Raw genomic sequence first — 19,025 nt, 5'->3', positions numbered from 1 at the left:
TCAGCTGTGAAACTCTTTTTTACTTCATTTTCTGACTGATTGAAAATTTGTTTTTTTCTGTGCAGAGGTGGAATGTAACCAAACAACCTATATTGCCAAGAAGTGAAAGTCAGTTTTTTGTTCCATTGCAGCATCAGCGCCCAGCAGCAAAGCTATACGCTTCTGCCATTTTGGACTGAAAGCGACTAGCGGACGCCGGTAAAACGTTCGCCTAAAACATTTAAAATCGGAAATCAAATAACAACACAAAACAATGACAACTATTGTCCAGAAACCCTCACAGGTACTGCATTTAGCATAACAAATATGCTCAAATCATAACTCCAGCCCAACAGGCAACAACAGCTGTCAGCGTGTCAGTGTGCTGACTTGACTATGACTTGCCCCAAAACTGCATGTGATTTTCACTAGTTCATCAGTAGTTCTCCTATACACGCTTGGCACACGTGAGAAGTATCAGTTGGTTGCAATCTGAAACCTCACCGCTAAACGCCACCAGATATTACACACTGCACCTTTAACCCTCCTGTTACCTTCAAATTTACTAACATCTTTTATCCTTGGGGTCAATTTGACCCCAGCAATTTAAACCTCCAGAAAATGATTATAATTAAAATTGTTACCCAAGTTTATGTGTCAGGTACTTTATGTTTGTTTGTTGACTACCTAAATAGCCCTTTAAATAAAATCAATATTCTCACGGGAACCATATTTTGCTGCCCCCAAAGCATGGGGAAATATCAAAGTTCTCACGAGAATGATGTTTCCCCTCCCCCATGTCGTGTGAACTATCAGTGGTTCTCGCACTACTACAGTTATGGTTATGTTAGGTTAGGGCCCTATAGCTTTTTTTTTTTTAAAGTTATTTTTTTGGGGTCATTTTTCCATTTTTATGACAGGACAGTGGATAGAGTCTTGAAAGGGGGGAGAGAGAGAGAGTGGATGCGTAAAGGGCCACAGGCCGGATTCGAACCCAGGCCACCGCGGTCAGGACCAAGCCTTAATACATGGACGCCCGCTCTACCAACTGAGCTAACCCAGGCGCCCAGGGCCCTATAGCTTTTTGAAGATTATAAAGTTGCATGTTATAGTGACCTCAATATCATCCAAAACAAATGTGTGTAAAATGTTGATATTTCTTATATGTTTTATACAGCTAAAACAGCCTGGGGTCAAATTGACCCCAAAGAACACCGATGCGTACAGCATGTATACAGGACATTGAAAACATATCATAATTTAAATTTTATGTTTACCCAGTTGTCCCCATTAATTTAGGAAAAGTCATTAAATATGAAGCATAAAAAAATTATGTCAATCATTTATTTAGAGACGTTAAACATTTAATGGGGTCAAATTGACCCCAAAGATAATAGGAGGGTTAAGTAAAGGATCGGAATACTTCTTCCACCACTGGTTCTGTGTTTATGTGAGAAAAAAGCACATCAGAAATTTCTACCTTTTATTTTAAAATTGTATTTGCATCAAAAAGTTTTATATTTTATAGAGCTATCACAACTGCTCATTTATTTTTCAGTTGTTGAGACAAATAGACTATAAATGCTGTGGTGTGTGGTTTATGTTTCATACTTCGTCCCTAAACAAATAGACATAAAACAAAGTTCACATATTCTACTGGTGTCACTCTGACAATGTCACAGGTCAACATGTCTCCACCGTGGACAGCATGTGTTTACTTCTAAAGCGGACCTCTGTCCTGATCACAAACTCTCAATACAGCCAGCTTCCCCAATCCAAACCCACGCTGCTATATATATAAAGGACAAATCGGAAAAAACATCAGCTCCTACTCCTCAGTTTCAACATGCGAGGGCTCCTCCTCTGCTGCCTTGTGGCCCTGGCCTGTAAGTCTTCATTGATTCAATCATATTCATTTACTTGTAGAAGGATATCGCAATAATTCTTTAACTTCAGAGCTTTTGCAAATGACTCCTAATCCTTTAATGCATTTGTAATTTATTCCACCATTCATTGAGGAATATAACTTCTAAAATGAATATCTAGAAAAAAAAATATGTCAGTCTTTTAGAGGTGAGACTGGTATCATTTATGGAGTACGGTGAATTTTTATTTTTGATCTGTTTTGTTGCGTTTAGGCGTATTCACATTTAGTTTACACTGATTTTTTTACGATTCTACTGTTATATTTTTTGTGATATGTCTTATGTCTGTCTATTAACATCTTGGGATCAAGTTGGAAATACGTGTTCTCACTTTAACACGTTGTCCTCTGGATTAGAGTCATAAATAAATCAAATCAAATCAAAAATGAGCTGATACATTCACAAAGGTTCTAATGCTATGTTTGATTTTTATTCTTTTAGCATGTCAAACCGTCCATTATGGTGAGTATTTTATCCATCAACACACAAGCAAAAATCTTTTTAAAAAACTTTCCATGAAGAAGAAGAAGAAGAAGTGAAATGACATTTCATTTTGGAAACATATTCCAGAGCTCAGCCTGAACCCGAAGATGACCTACGAGTATAAATATGACGGAGTGGTGAATTTTGGACTCGGCATATCGAACATCGCTGAGTCTGCTGCAAAAATCACGTGCAAGATCAAGATCATCGGTGCATCCGAGCAAACATTCATTCTTCAGGTAAGAGCGGCGATACACGGTCACACAAACTCTCTCAGAATATGTTTTTTAAATCTGTAACTGAGTAGAGCAGCATTAACAATGATGGGTTGGTAATTAATTCAATTCATGTCTGATTCATAAATCAAGTAAAGTAATTGGCAGTAGTGATGCAACGGTTCAACAAGCCCACGGTTCAGTTTTTATTGCGTTTTTTGGGTCACGCTTCAGTTCGGTTTGTTTTGCACATTAGAGAGAATAAAAACATAAACATTTCCAATGTATTAATATATATAAATAGATTGATTGACAGTAATTGCCTGTATTTAATAGAGGTGCAACATTTCAACAAGTCCACGGCTCGGGTTGTTTTTTATGGTTCAGTTTTGCATCCCTAATTGGCAGTGCATCATTTATTCAGGTAGGCTGTCATAAAATCTTTGGAGTCTAATTTAATAAACATCTGGAAGGTTGTACAACTTCTAATCCCCAAAAATAACTTTTTGATGGAGTATAAATAATGTAGAGTTTATCGTATGTCGAATATTTTTTCGATTCTTTATGAAAGTGCTGAAAATCAGTTCAGTTAATAATGTTTGCATACCAACAGATGACTGTTTGTGCATCTATTATGTACCTTCCAGTACCTCTTTGTCATCTTTCAGTCATAAACAGACGCTGCGTTCAAACTCTTTTGGAATTATAGTTAAGTGAGCTTTAACAATCCAGTAAAATAGTACAGACGCCAACCAGTTCTTGTTCACTTCTGTTGGGTTACTAATGTCACCTGTGTTTCATCTGATGTAAAGAATTAGAGAGTTTTCATGTTGATTCTAGGGCTGTCATACAATAACCATGATATTTAAAAATGAAATAGTGATATAATGTTAATAATACACATATGATAATATCGTGGAAATAATCCAGGGGCTCTTAAATCATTTTATATATATACAGTTAGGGTTACAGACTCTCTCTTCAACTCCCTACACTTGTATTTTGAGCGTAATTAATTTGCCAAAAAAGAGACGAAATGCACATGAAACAAAAAGAAAGATGAATTTGACTGATAGAATTATATTTCTATAATTTATATATTATATATTTTTTTCCCCAAAATTTTCTATAGATATTGTGATAATATCGTTATTGTGAATTCTTTTGGCCACAATAATTGTGTAATGAAAATCTGATATTGTGACAGCCCTAGTTGACTCTACAAATATTTGTGAATGTGGCACATGAGCAATAAAAATGCTTATTTCCTTCTCTGGTTCAAAGGTTTCAGAATTGGCCTTCGAGGAGTTCAACGGCTTCCCGGGGAGAAACCACTTCGCCGCCTCCCCAAAGCTCACCCAGCGTATCGCTTCCGACCTCGTCAAACCCTTCATGTTTGACTACGTCAGCGGACACGTCAGTAACATCCGAGCCTCCGCTGAGATTTCTGACACCATTGTCAACATTGTGAGAGGAATACTGGGTTTGTTCCAAGTCACTGTGAAGACCACACAGAGGATCTATGAGCTGGAAGAGGTAAGTCACTCTGTTGACATATAAACTATTCTATCAGCATCAGTAATAAGGCAATTAAAAAATGTTTGATTTTGTCTGTAGGCTGGCATCCAAGGCAAGTGTCAGAGCAGCTATGCTACAGAAGAAAACGCGGAAACAAAGGACATGACCATCACTCAGGTTGTGGATGTCAATACCTGCAAGGAGAAAGCAGCACTCTACAGGGGAATGGCCACCGCTGTGCTGGACCAAGTCTCCAAACAGGTCTGTTCATCTCACTGCATCTGATTCTACTACTATAAATGAAACGGATCAAAGTCATTGCTATTTTTTTTGTGTATGTGTGTGTGTGTTCCAATCTAGAGAGGGGAGTCTGTGATTTCCACAGTGAGATATGTGTACACAGTCAAGCCAACTGCAGAGGGAGGTGTCATCACCAGGGCTCATGGCCTGGAGCAACAGCACTTCAGCCCCTTCAACGTGAAGGGCGGCAGTTTCATGATGCAAGCCACGTAAGACAAGGAAAGATATCTGCACGTTACTGTACGCCCGCTCCATCCACAATGCTTGCCTGCCATACAAATCATCTGCTTTAAACAACCTCTCCTGTGCAGGAAGGAAATGGTGCTGCTCGGCGTGAACGACACAGAGAGAGCCGTCATGTTCGGGCCAATGGAGAGCAAGGGCGACCTTGTTTACAAGTTTGTCAATACAGAAACTAATGTCCCCATTATGATGCAGAACCTGGAAGACCCAATACCAAAGGTAATGAGGATATACTGCTGCTGCATATAATTCAAAGGTTTATAAAATCTTTCCAGAAAGGAGCAGGAAGCACTGTAAAATATAGTAGCGCTGCCACCCCATATAAAGGGCAGATGAGGTGGTTTGGCACCGAAAAACTTTATAAGGGATGTTGAAGAACCACGTCGACAAGTAGGTCACGATGCATGCACACGTGAGCAACGATAACCTCACGAGTTCGAGACAGACGCGGTTTTTAAAGCCAGGTGCTGCAGTTGGTCTCCACCGACAGCAAGACCCAGGGCATGATGGGAAACGCCTGGCTGTCGCCTGATCAAAGAGCTGATTGGCTCTTAGTTTTGACAGCAAACGCAACGTGTTGTAGAAAGTCCGAACTTTCTGTGTAATTGTAATATTTAACGCTAGATTGTAGGATATTAGTCTCATGTTGCGCAACGGTTTCATCTGTTAATACACATATCTTGTGTGGTTGATAATAATAATGAAAATAATAAGAGAAAAGAAGAAAGAAATGTAATAATTAGTGCATCGAGGACCTGACTCTAGAGTGACATACACTTTATCTGCTCCTCTTTACAGGCTATTGAGTTGATCAAGCATCTGGCTAAGGTCAATCGTTACCAGATTGACAGTGCAACATCTGAGGACACTATAAAGCTGTATCAACTCCTGCGAGCGATGCCCTATGAAGGATTAGAAGTTATGTGGATGCAATTTGAAGGAAATGAAGACCAAAGGTGAGTAATTATTGGTCAAAGTCAAAGTTATTGGTTGGCCAGTGGTGAGTAATAAAGAAGAAAACAGGGACTGAACAGGCGTTTTAAAAATTCTAAATTTCTAAATCGTAAAAAAACAAAAATTGCGATACATAGGTGAATCAATTTCTTTCCCACCCCTAGTTGTTTCAGTATGTATTTTCCTTACGTACTTATTTTAAGCCCAACCATGATGTTTTTCCTAAACCTAACTAAGTGGTTTCGTTGCCTAAACCTAAATGCTGACGTTAGTTTTGTTGTGTGGCGTACAAATGACACCAAAAGCCTAAAAAGTGTCCTCATGACACGCGGAATGTCCTTGTAATGTTGTTATTCATGTGCCATCCCATGAGATCAGGTCGCCTACGAATTACATTCATATTTGACTATTAATGCTTTGAGAGAAATGTAAAGCTGGCCAGATTACATCTTTGTGAAGTCGAAGGAAGTAGGAGGACGGAGAGAAGGAAGTATTCAGCACAAGGTCATGCTGTGATAGTTGGATGGTGCATTAAAATATTTTAGTAGCTTAAACTTGACTTTACCTAGAAAGGTATTAATTCCAAATGATTTCATCAGCATGTCTTTGGACCCAGTAAAAGTGAGCAGTGAGGTTTGATAGTGAAATCCCTTCATAGATAACCTTTAACCATCTTTTCATTATATTATTACAGGAACAAAATACTCCAAGGCCATCTCTCAAATCTGATACTGATCCACTCAACTGAATAGCTAATTGAAGAGCATCCTCCCACTTAATTCAGGAGGGATTTAGTCTGCCACATTACCGCCGATGAATGATTTATTATCATGTGAGGCGTGATCACAGAAAGGTGACGACTGAAAGAGCGCTTTCCTCGCTCGTTAAGATTAAAGGCAGTCACTGACACCTTGTATTTCATCCTGTAAGAGTGCAATTAAACGTGACATCTGAACTTGTCCTTCACACTTTCATCTTTTCATTTTTCTCTCTTTATCTATTTGAAGGATATTTTTTATCTTAAGTATTGTCTGATTCATTCATTTTCTCACCCCTTCGCTTATTATTAGACGTTGGTTTTTGGACATGATTGTTGAGGTCAACGACGCCAGAATCCTGAAGTTCCTGGAGGTCAGGTTCCAGGCTGGAGACGTGTCTGTGACTGAAGGTTTCCAAACCCTTTTGATGGCGATGAACCATCTCCAGGCTATTCCTGATCTGGTTGAGATGGCTAAAGTGAGTGAATAGTACAGACGGAGACATTGTTTACATATAGAAGAATGATACCAATGATATCATTTTAAAATGTACATGTCTCTTTTTCACAGATGTTCCTGACCATGCCCTTTTGTAAATCCAATATCTATCTGTGGCATACTGTGGTGCTTTCCTACGGCTCTCTGGTGTACAAGCACTGTGCCTATTATACACCTTGTCCTGTAGCGGCTGTTCAGGTAATCAAACAGAGGAATAAATCTCGTTCCGAATGCAGCACCCGATTCGACTGTTATCAGGCCATTAAATAGGTGTTATCGGTCATTATAAGCACTATACATGTGGGTCAGTAGGGGCCTTCCACACCTACTACGTTATAAAAGTAAAAGCAAAACTCAAAAGCAACACGTTCTAACATGCTGTTTAACTGAATGAAACATTATTTGAACAATAACAAAAATACTTCTTTAGGTTTAGGCAACAAAACTACAACCTCTTTAGGTTTAGGCAACAAAAGAACTTCTTTAGGTTTAGACAACAGGAAAACGTAGTTAGGTTTAGGCAACAAAACTACAACTTCCTTAGGTTTAGGCAACAAAACTACAATATCCTTACATTTAGGCAACAAAACTACAACCCCTTTAGGTTTTGGCAACAAAACTACAAGCTCTTTAGGTTAGGGCAACAGAAAAACTTAATTAGGTTTAAGCAACAAAACTACAACTTCTTTAGGTTTAGGCAACAAAAAACTTAATTAGTTTTAAGCAACAAAACTACAACTTCTTTAGGTTTAGGCAACAAAAACATAATTAGGTTTAAGCAACAAAACTACAACTCCCTTAGGTTTAGGCAATAAAACTACAACCTCTTTAGGTTTAGGCAACAAAACTACAAGCTCTTTAGGTTTAGGCCACAGAAAAAGTGTAATTAGGTTTAATCAACAAAACTATAACGTCTTTAGGTTTAGGCAACAAAACCACTTACTGTAGTTAAGTTTAGGGACAAACATTGTGTTTTGTCTTAAAATTAAAGTGATACTTAACGCTTGTGAACACAAAGACAACTACACGTTGTTGGTTTCACTTGGGATGCAAGCCCCAGCCTCCTGGGTGGAAACCCTGTATTTTGCATCAACCCCAACCTCCACTCTGTGTCGAATTTCACCCTGTCTCTACTACAGCCCTTAACTTTCGTTTTTGCTCCTATCATAATAACTACGGTCGATAGAGGTCGCTGTTGTGTTCTTTAATACCTTCTTTCTGTGATCTACCATGTAAATAGATGATAAAACCTACTATTGGGTGTAGTAGGCCCCTATTGACCACATCTATGTTGCTTATAGCGACTAATAACACCTATTTAACAGCCTGACAACAGTCTCTGTATATAAAGTCATAATGTAGTCAGTAAGTATTTGTAACAACTGACTTCATATTTGTTTAACATCTGTACTAGCCACTGCTGGACATGGCTGTGGAGAGTCTGGGGAGTGGCAAAGAGGCAGACATGGTCATCGCTCTGAAAGCTCTGGGGAACGCAGGTCATCCAGGCAGCATTAAAACCATCATGCGCTTCCTCCCTGGAGTCGCTGCCAACCCTGTGGATCTGCCGCCTCGTGTGCTGAGTGCTGCCGTGCAGTCTATGAGACTCATAGCTGCCAGAGACCCTCAAAGTGTAACTATAAAATATAACATGCAGGAATAAAAGAAGACTTTTTAGATGCTCATTTATCGCAGCTAAATGCTAGGTTTTTTACATAGACCTAAATCATGTTTATGGTAATTGCATGCTCTGTGCTCCATAGTCAAGTCGAAAATGTAATTTTCTGATAAGGTCAAATTCAGATTAACAATGCATTTACACAAAACAGTGGACTATTCTAATCCTGGAAAGCGTGTTTAATTTTCTTCATTGTGGCAGGTGAGAATAGTTTTCAGCAATCATGTGGAAATGGCAAGTCTGATTCATGCTATTGTCACATTATCTTTATATTGTGGAGGTGCATAATCTTTCCCGTATTCATATCTACAACATTTACAGTAATCTGCCTTTTTAAAGTTCATTGTCGGCTCAGAAAATAATGGAGACTGTGTTGGAACAGAACAGAAATCATTATGATACTTGTGTTTTCAGGTCCAAGACATCACAATGAGTCTGTTCCTGCAGAAGGACCTTCCCACTGAGATACGCATGCTGGCTTTCATGATCCTGTTTGACACCAAACCCTCAATGGCTCTGGTGTCCATAGTGACTGTGCATCTACAGGAGGAAAGGGACCTCCACATTATTAGTTTTGCATACTCCTACTTGAAAAGCCTTGCCAGATCCAGTACTCCAAACAACCACTTTCTGTGAGTAAAACAATACAGTTATAACCAGTTGGGTGTTATTGTTTATGCCATATCATTTCCAAGCTTTCAACTTTCATCTCTGTGTTCTGTACAACAGCTCAACTGCCTGCAACGTAGCCGTGAAAATCCTGGCCCCTAAATTCGGTCGTCTCAGCTATCACTACAGCAAAGCCATACACATGGACTGGTTTAATGGTAAGCTCAAATACATTTTCTTGGATTTCTCTGAAAAGCGTTACATGACTATTTGCTTTTCCCCATCGACACAGACGATTTCCTAATTGGTACAGCCGCAGAAGTCTTCATGCTGAGGAGTGCAACAAGCATCTTCCCCACTGAAATCATGATGAAAGGAAAATTCTATTTCATTGGTAGAATTCTGCAGCTAATGGAGGTACAGTACAGCATGATATATTGAAGCTTTTATCAAAGATAAAGTGTTGGATAATGATCAGCTTTTCTTTTTGTGATGCAGTTGGGCATCCGTGCTGAAGGGCTTAAGGAGCTGTTTGGTAACGGCATCCCTAGTTTTAAAGGAGATCTTAGTTTCGGTGACTTTCAGGCTATTCTTGGTGTGGTGAGTATATAACGGAGACTTTAAAGGGTAACTTTGGTATTTTTCAACCCTATTTTCTCATGTTTTTGTGTCTAAGTGACAAATGGGGACAACAATTTCTGATATTGGTCCAGTATTGAGGGATAACGCTGTAACCGGCAGCCGCGAAACGAGCTGCGAGGGCAAGTGAGCAGCGTCAATGTAATGTTATGTCCACTAAAAGTGCTTGTTTGTGTCACTGACAGGCTCAGATTGTTAGTGTAAGTGTCTGACAACATTATGAAAAGGACTCTACAGAGAAATAATACGTTTTTCTTACCTTTCGCTTGATCCAGTCTGTTTGTTATTGTGTCCAAGGAGAAGTCTTGTTGTGAAATCAGATTATCTGTGTATACTCAATTAAATAAGGGGAGGGGGCGATCGAATTCAAAGACCTCATCCACATTGTCAAAATCATCTAAATATTCCGCCATGACATTGAAAATCATTTAGATAACACTAAGCTACACTGTCTTTGCTCCAACATAACAAACTCTGCCTGGATGGCACTCATGGTTCCACCATGGATGTATTCCACCGTTGTCTTCCGACAACACATCACCTCACCAGATTTCAGAATGACACTTCTTCTTGAGCGAGACTCTTTCCATAATGTCAGACACTTGTAGCAACAATCAGGGGGGCCTGTTGTGGCAAAAACAAGCACTTTTAGTGGACGTAAATGACGGTGCCAGCTTGCCCCAGTAGCACCATATTGAAGCCTGTGAGCAGCTGCCGTCTACAGCGCTCTCCCTAAATACTGGACCGATTTCAGATATCGTTGTCCCTGTTAGTCAGTTAGACATAAAAACATGGGAAAATATGGTCCAGGTTGAAAAATACCAAAGTTATCCTTTAAGCCTGCATCATAACTGTACTTTGATGTGTTTCGGTGACATTTGTGCCGTGTCATTTTCAGCTTCAAAACTGGGAAATTATGCCCGACGATAAGCCCATCCTATCTGCTTATACACGCGTCTCTGGACAAGAGTGGTTCTTTGCTGATATGAACAAAGAAACCATTGAGAAACTCATCAGGGTGAGAGAATAGCTGAATAACAATCATTTATGTCTAAGCTAGTTCAGTCATGTGTGTACAAAGCCTGTTACATGCTGCTCTCCTGTGCTCCTACTTGCAGGCTGTCAGTCCCTCTGCAGGGAACGAGAGTGCTTTGTGGGCTGCCATTGAGAATCTACAAAGGGGAGTGTCGTGGCATCGGACCAAGCCGTTTTTAATCTTTGAGGTTCGCTACTTCCAAGCCACCATCCTGGGTCTCCCACTGGAGATAAGCAAATACTATCAAAGCGTCAATGGGATCACTGTAAATGGTGAGGAGTCAAATCCTGCAGCATACAACGCCTTACACATCAAATTAATATTGATTAATGACTAAAACATTTATTTGATTTGATCAAAACCTTCATTAAAGTCATTTTTTTCTTATGTAGCCAAAGCTGCAGTAAAACCACCACTGACTCAACATCTTGGACAACTGTTGACTTCTGAAATTTCAATGGAATCTGATGGTTTTATTGGGTAAATAAAGAACGTACTTCCATCATGTTAACCAGTTACCATAGGAAGTAAAACAAATTGCCTTTGTATTCTGTTTATATTCATTCTGTGGAGTTACAGCTACTGAATTAACTTCTTCTTTTTTAGTTACACGAAGGATTTCTGGGTTTTCTACGGGATCAACACGGAGCTGTTCCAGTGCGGGACCGAGTTTAAGAGCAAAACACCTATCGCTATCCCGTGGAAGTTTGCGACCAAGATCAATGTCGCAGAAAAGAAGTTTGAACTCGACTTCCCTGCGTGCAAAAAAGAGTTTGAGCTCCTTTCAGTCAGGTGTGTTTAAGGACTATGGGAAAAGAAAAAATGGGTTCACATAAGAATCACGATTTTGAATTAATTCACAAATTTCAAAACTCATTTCTTGTGCGTCAATTATAACATTATAGTTCCTCCTTGCTATGTTAACAAAACGTTGGCATTCTTTTACGTTATTGAAGTAGAGCACCACATCGAGACCAGTTGCTTCTACTTCTAGTTACGTTACATACTGCAATTCAGCAGCCTGAAAACATGAATGAATCAAATCCATAGACGTAGTCACCGTGATGTCACCCATTAGTTTGTGGACTGCCGTTTTGAAGCCTCGAGTTCGGCATTTTGGCCGTCGCCATCTTGTTTTTTTGCAACCAGAAGTGACACACGAGAGTGGAGTTAAGTACAACTCAACGATGAAGACATTTTTAGGCGACCAAAATGTTTCAATTCACTTTCATGAACTGAAAACACAGTGTGAAAGGGTTAAAGTTATACAACGAAAACATTTACAACTCCCAGACTGGACAAAGCCGTTGTAGAGACCTGTAACGCTCTAAAGCATACCCTGCTTTATGGTCTATTTGACTCCTAATGGGACCATAATTTACTGACTTGAAGACTTGAACCTAGTGATTGAGACCATAAACTCATGTTTACAATGTTTACTGAAATCAAGTGAGAAGTAGGGTCATTTTCTCATAGACTTCTATATAATCTGACTTGTTTTTGCAACCAGAGGAGTCGCCCCCTGCTGGCTATTGGAAAGAATGCAAGTTTAAGGCACTTCCGCATTGGCTTCACTTTTTCAGACCCAGAGGTTGCCCACTGATCGAATCTTCGATCGTCGAATCAAACTCAAATTATCCGCCTAGAACATATAATGGATATGTTATACAATTGTGCTTTAAGTTTTATATGATATCCACAATGCAGCCAATGTAGCAAGTCTAAGAGTTCCTATTTTCCTTTCCAACCAACAGCTCCAACGTGTACGCAGTCTCCAGGAACATTGAGGAGCCAGCTTTGGCTAAAATGACTCCAATAATGCCCAACGGTATTGACGCCAATCATGAAGTCGTCCACATGGGCCCCACAGTTGTGAAGCCTGAGTCAGATGAGGTACAGTCAACACCTTTAGGATATTACTGTCAGAGTTGAACTAATCAAGATTTCCAGAACTTAAAGCTAATAGATGATATCTTTGTGATTTCCATCCAATCCAACAGATGCTGACACCAAACACCTGGCACACAAGTAACAAAATGTGTGCTGAGAGTAACATTTATGGAGCTGGTATGTGCGTGGAGTCTGAGTTGAGAAGAGAGTATTATCATGAGGAATACCCCTTGTACTATTTTCTGGGATACACCCACATGGCAGTCAAAGTAGCACCAGGTATGTACAACAGGTCCAACACGTTGCACCATACAGTATAGTTTTTATTTAATCCAATCATGAACCAGGAAGTATAAAGAGCTTCCATTGTTATTTCAACCCAAACCACAACCTTTTTCTAAACCTAACTAAGTAGTTTTGTTGGCTAAACATAACCAAGTTGTTTCCTGTGAAGATGGAAGTTCATTTTAAAAAGACTGTATGCATGTAACAATTGGAAATTGACACGTGATGCTGGACATTCATAGGAAAATGCACAAAAAATGAACAAAAACTTTTCATAAGTTAATAGTGGTGGGGGGAAATTGATACAGCATAGTACTGCGATATTTTGCGTGGCAATATTGTATCAACACATAGACGTCAAGTAACAAACTTTCATTATATAGAGTATTAATCTCTTAAATTAACCTGACGGTATTCTGTCTTTCAGTCTTAAAGCTTGAGTGAAGATACTGATAATGTAATCATATCATACGCTAACTTTTGGCGAGGAAAAGCTGACATGGCCATTTTAAAAGGGGTCCCTTGACCTCTGACCTCAAGATATGTGAATGAAAACTCTGAGATGAACAGAGTGAAAACTGTATCTTATTGGATAAAACAGATGTTGACAAACTGAATAATTTGCGGTTGAAAAAAGGTAATTAATCCCAATATATCTTATCGCAATGCTCAGCATCTCGCAAAATGTTCAAAATCGCAAAAAGATTGTATCGTGACTTAAGTATCGTGATAATATCGTATTGTTGGGCCTCTGGTGATTCCCACCCCTAAAAAGAACCGTATCATATGAACCATTGTATGAGGATACGTTAACCTGTAACCACACCCAAGAGTGATGTCACTGTGTACTGACACACCCTGGAGTACACTTCTACATCACTACAGCAAGTTCAACCACTGATGGTCAGTGAAAACAAGATGTCTGAATTACTCTTTAATTGTTTTTTTCAGTAACATTTTTTGGGGGTTTTGCATAATTATCGAGGTAAAATAATTTGTAAGGCAGAGATTGGTTTACATTAGATTGTCCTGGTTTTCATGTTATTGTGTCAGCCTGTGTACATTTTAACTCTTTGCTAATGTAGTGTGTGCATTTTTATCAGCCCAGGCAATCAAAGCTGTTGACAAAATCCACTTTGAGGTTAATGCCGGCCTGACCAGACATCCAGGCAGCGACGGCCAACTGCTTGAGACTCTGAGGAGGCTTTCCAAGGTATTTGGCTACCCTTGCAATGTTATTATCTGTGCACCTGCTCTGGTGTTTTATCCGTTCAAATTCTCCTGTTGCCTAATTTTGTTTACAGGAGGCCACCCAGCGAGTGCGTCTGTCCTCTGATTCAGCCTCCAGCGCCAGAGGATCCAATCAGAGCCATCAGGACCACGTAATGGAAGTATGCTAAACATGCTCCACAGAGAGTGACCCAAAATTTGTTTCACTGGAAACAAAAATATGCAGTTTGGAGCAGGTTTACAGAGCAGACTCATCATGTTAAATGTTTCAGCTGTGCTAATGATTCATGATCCCATCATCAGGGGAAAAAAAAAGTGCTCCATGTTCAGAGTGCAGCTATTTGTGTGCATATAAACACTCAAACTCAACTGCAAACATTGCTTGGGTCCACAAATGAAATAAGATGATCAATACTCTGCACATATTGGACATGATGCACACAAACCCATTACAGCCTACTGGACTGCCTTCTATCTCATTCAATAGGTCCCCAACTCAATACCTGAAGTTGTGTTCAATATCAAAGCCTTCGCCACGAGTGGCAACGAGAAGCCCGAGGGTTACGATGCAGTCTTTTACTACACGCCTGAGGCAAACCTTAAGAACGTCCAGCTGATTGTGTCTCAGGTTGGGGAAGACACCAACTGGAAGATGTGCATCGACACCACTGTGAACGCCCACGCCGACACAAAGGTAGATATAAAACAACACATAGGATGCTTATTTTTTAAATTCTATCTGAGTGTATAAAATCTCAGAAATTGAAAGAATAAAAGTGTTGTTAGCTTTATGCTATTATCACCATTTATCTGAGAAAACTAAAATCAACAATCATAAATGATTGTTTATCCTTTAAAAAAACATTCAAAAAACATTAACCAACTTAACGTATCCTCATACGACGGTTTGTATGATATCTTACGAAAAGTTATTCCTTATTTTTTGTGTGTTTTCCTACAAACGCCCATGTCAATTTCTGCTCCAATTTTCAAAATAAACTTCCATCTTCACAGGAAACCTGGTTACTGTGGTAAACTGTGGTTTGGGTTAAAATAACATTGGAATTGGCGTAACTTAAGTATGGACGTTTTGTGACAAAAAGTACTTGGTTAGGTTTAGGAAAAGATCGTGGTTCCTCCTCCCTACGTGGCGTTTGTTGCTCTTTATTCTTCCTGGTTCACGATTAAGTGGATTCCATCCGAAATCATTTTTATGGGATATATATTGGAATTACCGTGCATTACTTTTCATAGGTATAGCTACGAACGGTGTATGAGAACAGCCTGACCAACTACGCATATTACATCCATCCATTCTCAAAATAGACAAATACACTCTTTCACAAAAGTCATCACATCTCACATGTATAATGTGCGAAACTCTTTACTCTATGTTTGTGAAAGTTTCTCTTAACTGCCTGGCATGTGGGTACATTTATGCTGACAAATTTATGACTAGTGTTATAAAATCTTTATATCCACAATATCATTATCATGGCAGCATTGTAAGCAAATATAGCATCTGCAGACTGTATATTTAGCCCTATAAATCTGTCTAAATACACTGTCTATAAATGCACCGTATGTCAAATTTGTACATTAAAGCTGCAGTCAGGAACTTTGAGCAAATATGATAGAAAAGTTATTCTTATATATATATATATATATATATATATATATCCTGACAGTAGAGAAAGAAAAATCACGATCCTCTGTGTTTTCCTAGTGCTACTAATGGCATCTGCAAGATTTCTCTCTTTTGAACTCACTTGTGAACAATCAAGCGGCCAAACTAGGCAGCGCTGATCAATTATGAATCAATATTCTGTTACTGTAATGCCTATTTCTTGCCTCAAATCTTTTCAGAAACCTATTTTAGTGTAGCAAATAGCAAATGCCATTAGGAGCACAGGAGGACACAGAGGAACATAATTCTTTTCACAGATTACCTGTCTCATTTACTACTGTCAGGATATAGGGATAGTTTTATAAAAAAAAATTTTTTAATCGTATTTGCTCAAAGTTACTGGCTTCAGCTTTAAAAGTCTCATTCTTCTCAGTCAGTTTAAGGTATTTCATTCTATTACACACCGAGGCTAAAGCCAAGTTTTTTCTTTGTAGAGTCTCCCTTCATGATTGATCTCTTGTGTTTGGTTTAGGCACAACTTAAATGGGGAGCCGAATGTCAGTCCTACGAAATGACAATGAAATTTGCGACTTTACGTCTGCCTGGCTCCAAGCCAACGCTCAAGGCCAAAATGCAATGGACCAGGATCCCAGAGTACATGGCGGAACTGGGCACAAGGTGAGCCTCAGTGGAGTAAAGGTGAAGTTTTTTTTTTAATCAAGGAATATAAAATGTGAGGAGAGTGAGCTGAAAAAGAAGATGAAAGATGATTCACGGAGCATGGTGGGAACATTTTCTGTGTTTACAATTATGACACCTACTGTCTGGCATGTGTTGTTAAAGTTTTTTTTTTTTTTTTTTTTTTTACCTCTCCCAGAATTAAAAGCTACATCCCAGGCATGGCTTTCCTCCTCGGCTTCTACCAGCAACATGAGAGAAATGCCAAGCAGGAGATTTCTGCATCAGTTATTGCCGCCTCAGCAGACAGCGTCGATGTGAAGATTAAATTCCCAGAGGTATTGGAGGAAACTCACTACCTACATTTTTATGCAACACTTGTACTGACTGCAGTGTTTACATGGATGTGTCATTTCTTCTGTCCCGTCATTAGTATACAATCTACCACCGGGATATCCCAGCTCCACTGCCGCCTGTCAGTTTTCAGGAGTTTCAACACAACATCACAAACGCAACAATATACAGCTTTGGACGCGCATAAAAAAACATGTGAGCTACATAAATCCAGTTTGATTAAGCTTAATTGGATGTTCATATTAATTTTTCCTGTCTTTTTGAATATTGTGTGTGTGTGTGTGGGGCAGCGGGATTGTGTTGACAGATTTCTATGCAAAGCAGATGTGCAAGAAAAAACCAAGCAAAGAGCTGTGCCATTTTTGATTGCTTTTTAAAATATGTTTTGTGCTGCAGAGAGAGCAACAAAGCCCAGATGGGAGCCAGATGCCTCTTTTCACAGTGATAACGCCGCAACCAAAAATCCCACCACCGTGATGAAAAGTGAGGATCATAAAAGATGCATCAGCAATCCGTCAGATGTCACTAGTTTGGAAATGACCCGTAAAGGTCCTGATTTATTCATTATGAAGTGTGTTAATATTTGAACAACCTCTTCTGATGGAATATTGTGTAAATTCATGCTTATGCCCCCAAAAACATTGTATCTTCATGATAATGGATTCACCAAAACCTGTTTCAGCAAGATTTGTTCTTTTGCTCTGGTTCTGTCGATATAAATTCTTTGTTCATCCAAATGTTGTGTTAAATCTCTGTATACCACCATGATGACAACACAGAGAAGCCATAACTACATTTCATTTTACTCTCCAACAAATTCACTTTCTGCTTATTAATGCACTAAGAAAGATTAAAAAGCAGCTGGAGACATTTTCATGATATATAATTTAGAACTAACTGATTGGTATTACACTTAGTGAGGTGTAATCTGAGCTCATTGATAAATATCACACAATGGGCCTCATGCAGCAACATTATCTTAAACTTCTCTCATATTTTCTCTTAATAATTTTCTGTTAAGAGAAACAAATAAGAGAAGTCAACTCCAAATGCACTAAACCATCCAAATCTGCTCCTCTTACCCAGGTGTGCTGAATGACGAATCCCACTTGATCATAAATTGAATGCGTTTAGCCGATGCTTTATTATTAGCATTATTTACACAGCTTTGTTGAATACTTGGTTGTGATTGGTCAATCACAGCAATCTATGGTCTGTTATTTCTTTATAGCAGACCGCTGCTATGTATTACAGACCGTTGCTATGTATTACAGACTGTTGCTATAAGCGCAGTTCTGATGCTGGACTCTGGCGGACCGTTTTTGTGTCAAATTATTGATTTCTTAAGTAAGTGTAATAAGCGAGATAATGTACAGCGAGCTGGTCATTGTTGTGAAATAAACCCCTTCAGGACGATGCAAGACTAGTCAGGGTTTATTTCACAACAATGACTTGCCTGCTGTGGATTATCCCTTACAGGTAACGCCCCCTAAACACTATATAAGGTGTTGTGCTGTGTGCAAATACTCAAAAAGTCTGTAAGAAGAAGAAGAACTTACTGTATTGTTAAATAACCTTAAACAAAGTAAACGTGAAATTCCAGGACGTCAGTACGGGCGTTTACAAGAAATTCGAAAAGCATCGAAGAGCCGTAGGCCTATATAAGCCGCGCAATATAGTCAAAGGGCTTTTATAGTCTTAATTGGGATCAATGGATGAATAGCATTTCTTTTTAACCAACACATTTAATAATCCAATCATCGCATTATTGGAACTTGGGACTTTTAGGTTGTAGCGGGCTCAGTCTTAAAGATATTTTAAAGCTAAGATACTGGAATCATATGAAACTACAAAACCTAAGGAATCCATTGGTGCCAACCATACTAGCTTGTAGTTTTGGTGAGGAAAAACTGGCATCGACATTTTCAAAGTGGTCCCTTGACCTCTGACCTCAAGATATGTGAATGAAAATGGGTTCTATGGGTACCCACGAGTCTCCCCTTTACAGACATGCCCATTTTATGATAATCACATGCAGTTTTGGGCAAATCATAGTCAAGTCAGCACACTGACACACTGACAGCTGTTGTTGTCTGTTGGGCTGCAGTTTGCCATGTTTTGATTTG

The 19,025-nt window shown here is 39.2% G+C and overlaps 1 protein-coding gene across 1 annotated transcript; it reads left to right on the top strand.

The window, feature by feature from the left end:
- Positions 1 to 1,747: 1,747 nt before the first annotated feature.
- Positions 1,748 to 17,636, top strand: vtg3 (vitellogenin 3, phosvitinless). Its single transcript, XM_037769187.1, has 28 exons — positions 1,748 to 1,865; positions 2,346 to 2,366; positions 2,475 to 2,626; positions 3,887 to 4,138; positions 4,220 to 4,381; positions 4,481 to 4,629; positions 4,732 to 4,882; positions 5,462 to 5,619; positions 6,688 to 6,853; positions 6,946 to 7,071; positions 8,288 to 8,506; positions 8,966 to 9,183; positions 9,281 to 9,378; positions 9,453 to 9,577; positions 9,659 to 9,760; positions 10,698 to 10,817; positions 10,918 to 11,107; positions 11,228 to 11,315; positions 11,442 to 11,627; positions 12,590 to 12,728; positions 12,842 to 13,004; positions 14,114 to 14,223; positions 14,315 to 14,401; positions 14,728 to 14,934; positions 16,400 to 16,545; positions 16,745 to 16,883; positions 16,979 to 17,094; positions 17,296 to 17,636. Exons 1-27 carry the CDS (start codon positions 1,826 to 1,828, stop codon positions 17,084 to 17,086), a joined length of 3,822 nt encoding a protein of 1,273 aa, XP_037625115.1. The 5' UTR covers positions 1,748 to 1,825; the 3' UTR covers positions 17,087 to 17,094; positions 17,296 to 17,636.
- Positions 17,637 to 19,025: the final 1,389 nt, after the last annotated feature.

This window comes from Sebastes umbrosus, chromosome 5, assembly GCF_015220745.1.
Source record: "Sebastes umbrosus isolate fSebUmb1 chromosome 5, fSebUmb1.pri, whole genome shotgun sequence".
NCBI lineage: Eukaryota > Metazoa > Chordata > Actinopteri > Perciformes > Sebastidae > Sebastes > Sebastes umbrosus.
This window is presented reverse-complemented; position numbering and strand designations above follow the sequence as displayed.

Coding starts and splice junctions, on each gene's coding strand:
- vtg3 (XM_037769187.1), top strand. CDS start 1,826: ATGCGAGGGCTCCTCCTCTGCTGCCTTGTGGCCCTGGCCT. Junction 8,507..8,965: donor CTGCCAGAGACCCTCAAAGT/GTAACTATAAAA, acceptor TTGTGTTTTCAG/GTCCAAGACATCACAATGAG. Junction 10,818..10,917: donor CCATTGAGAAACTCATCAGG/GTGAGAGAATAG, acceptor TCCTACTTGCAG/GCTGTCAGTCCCTCTGCAGG.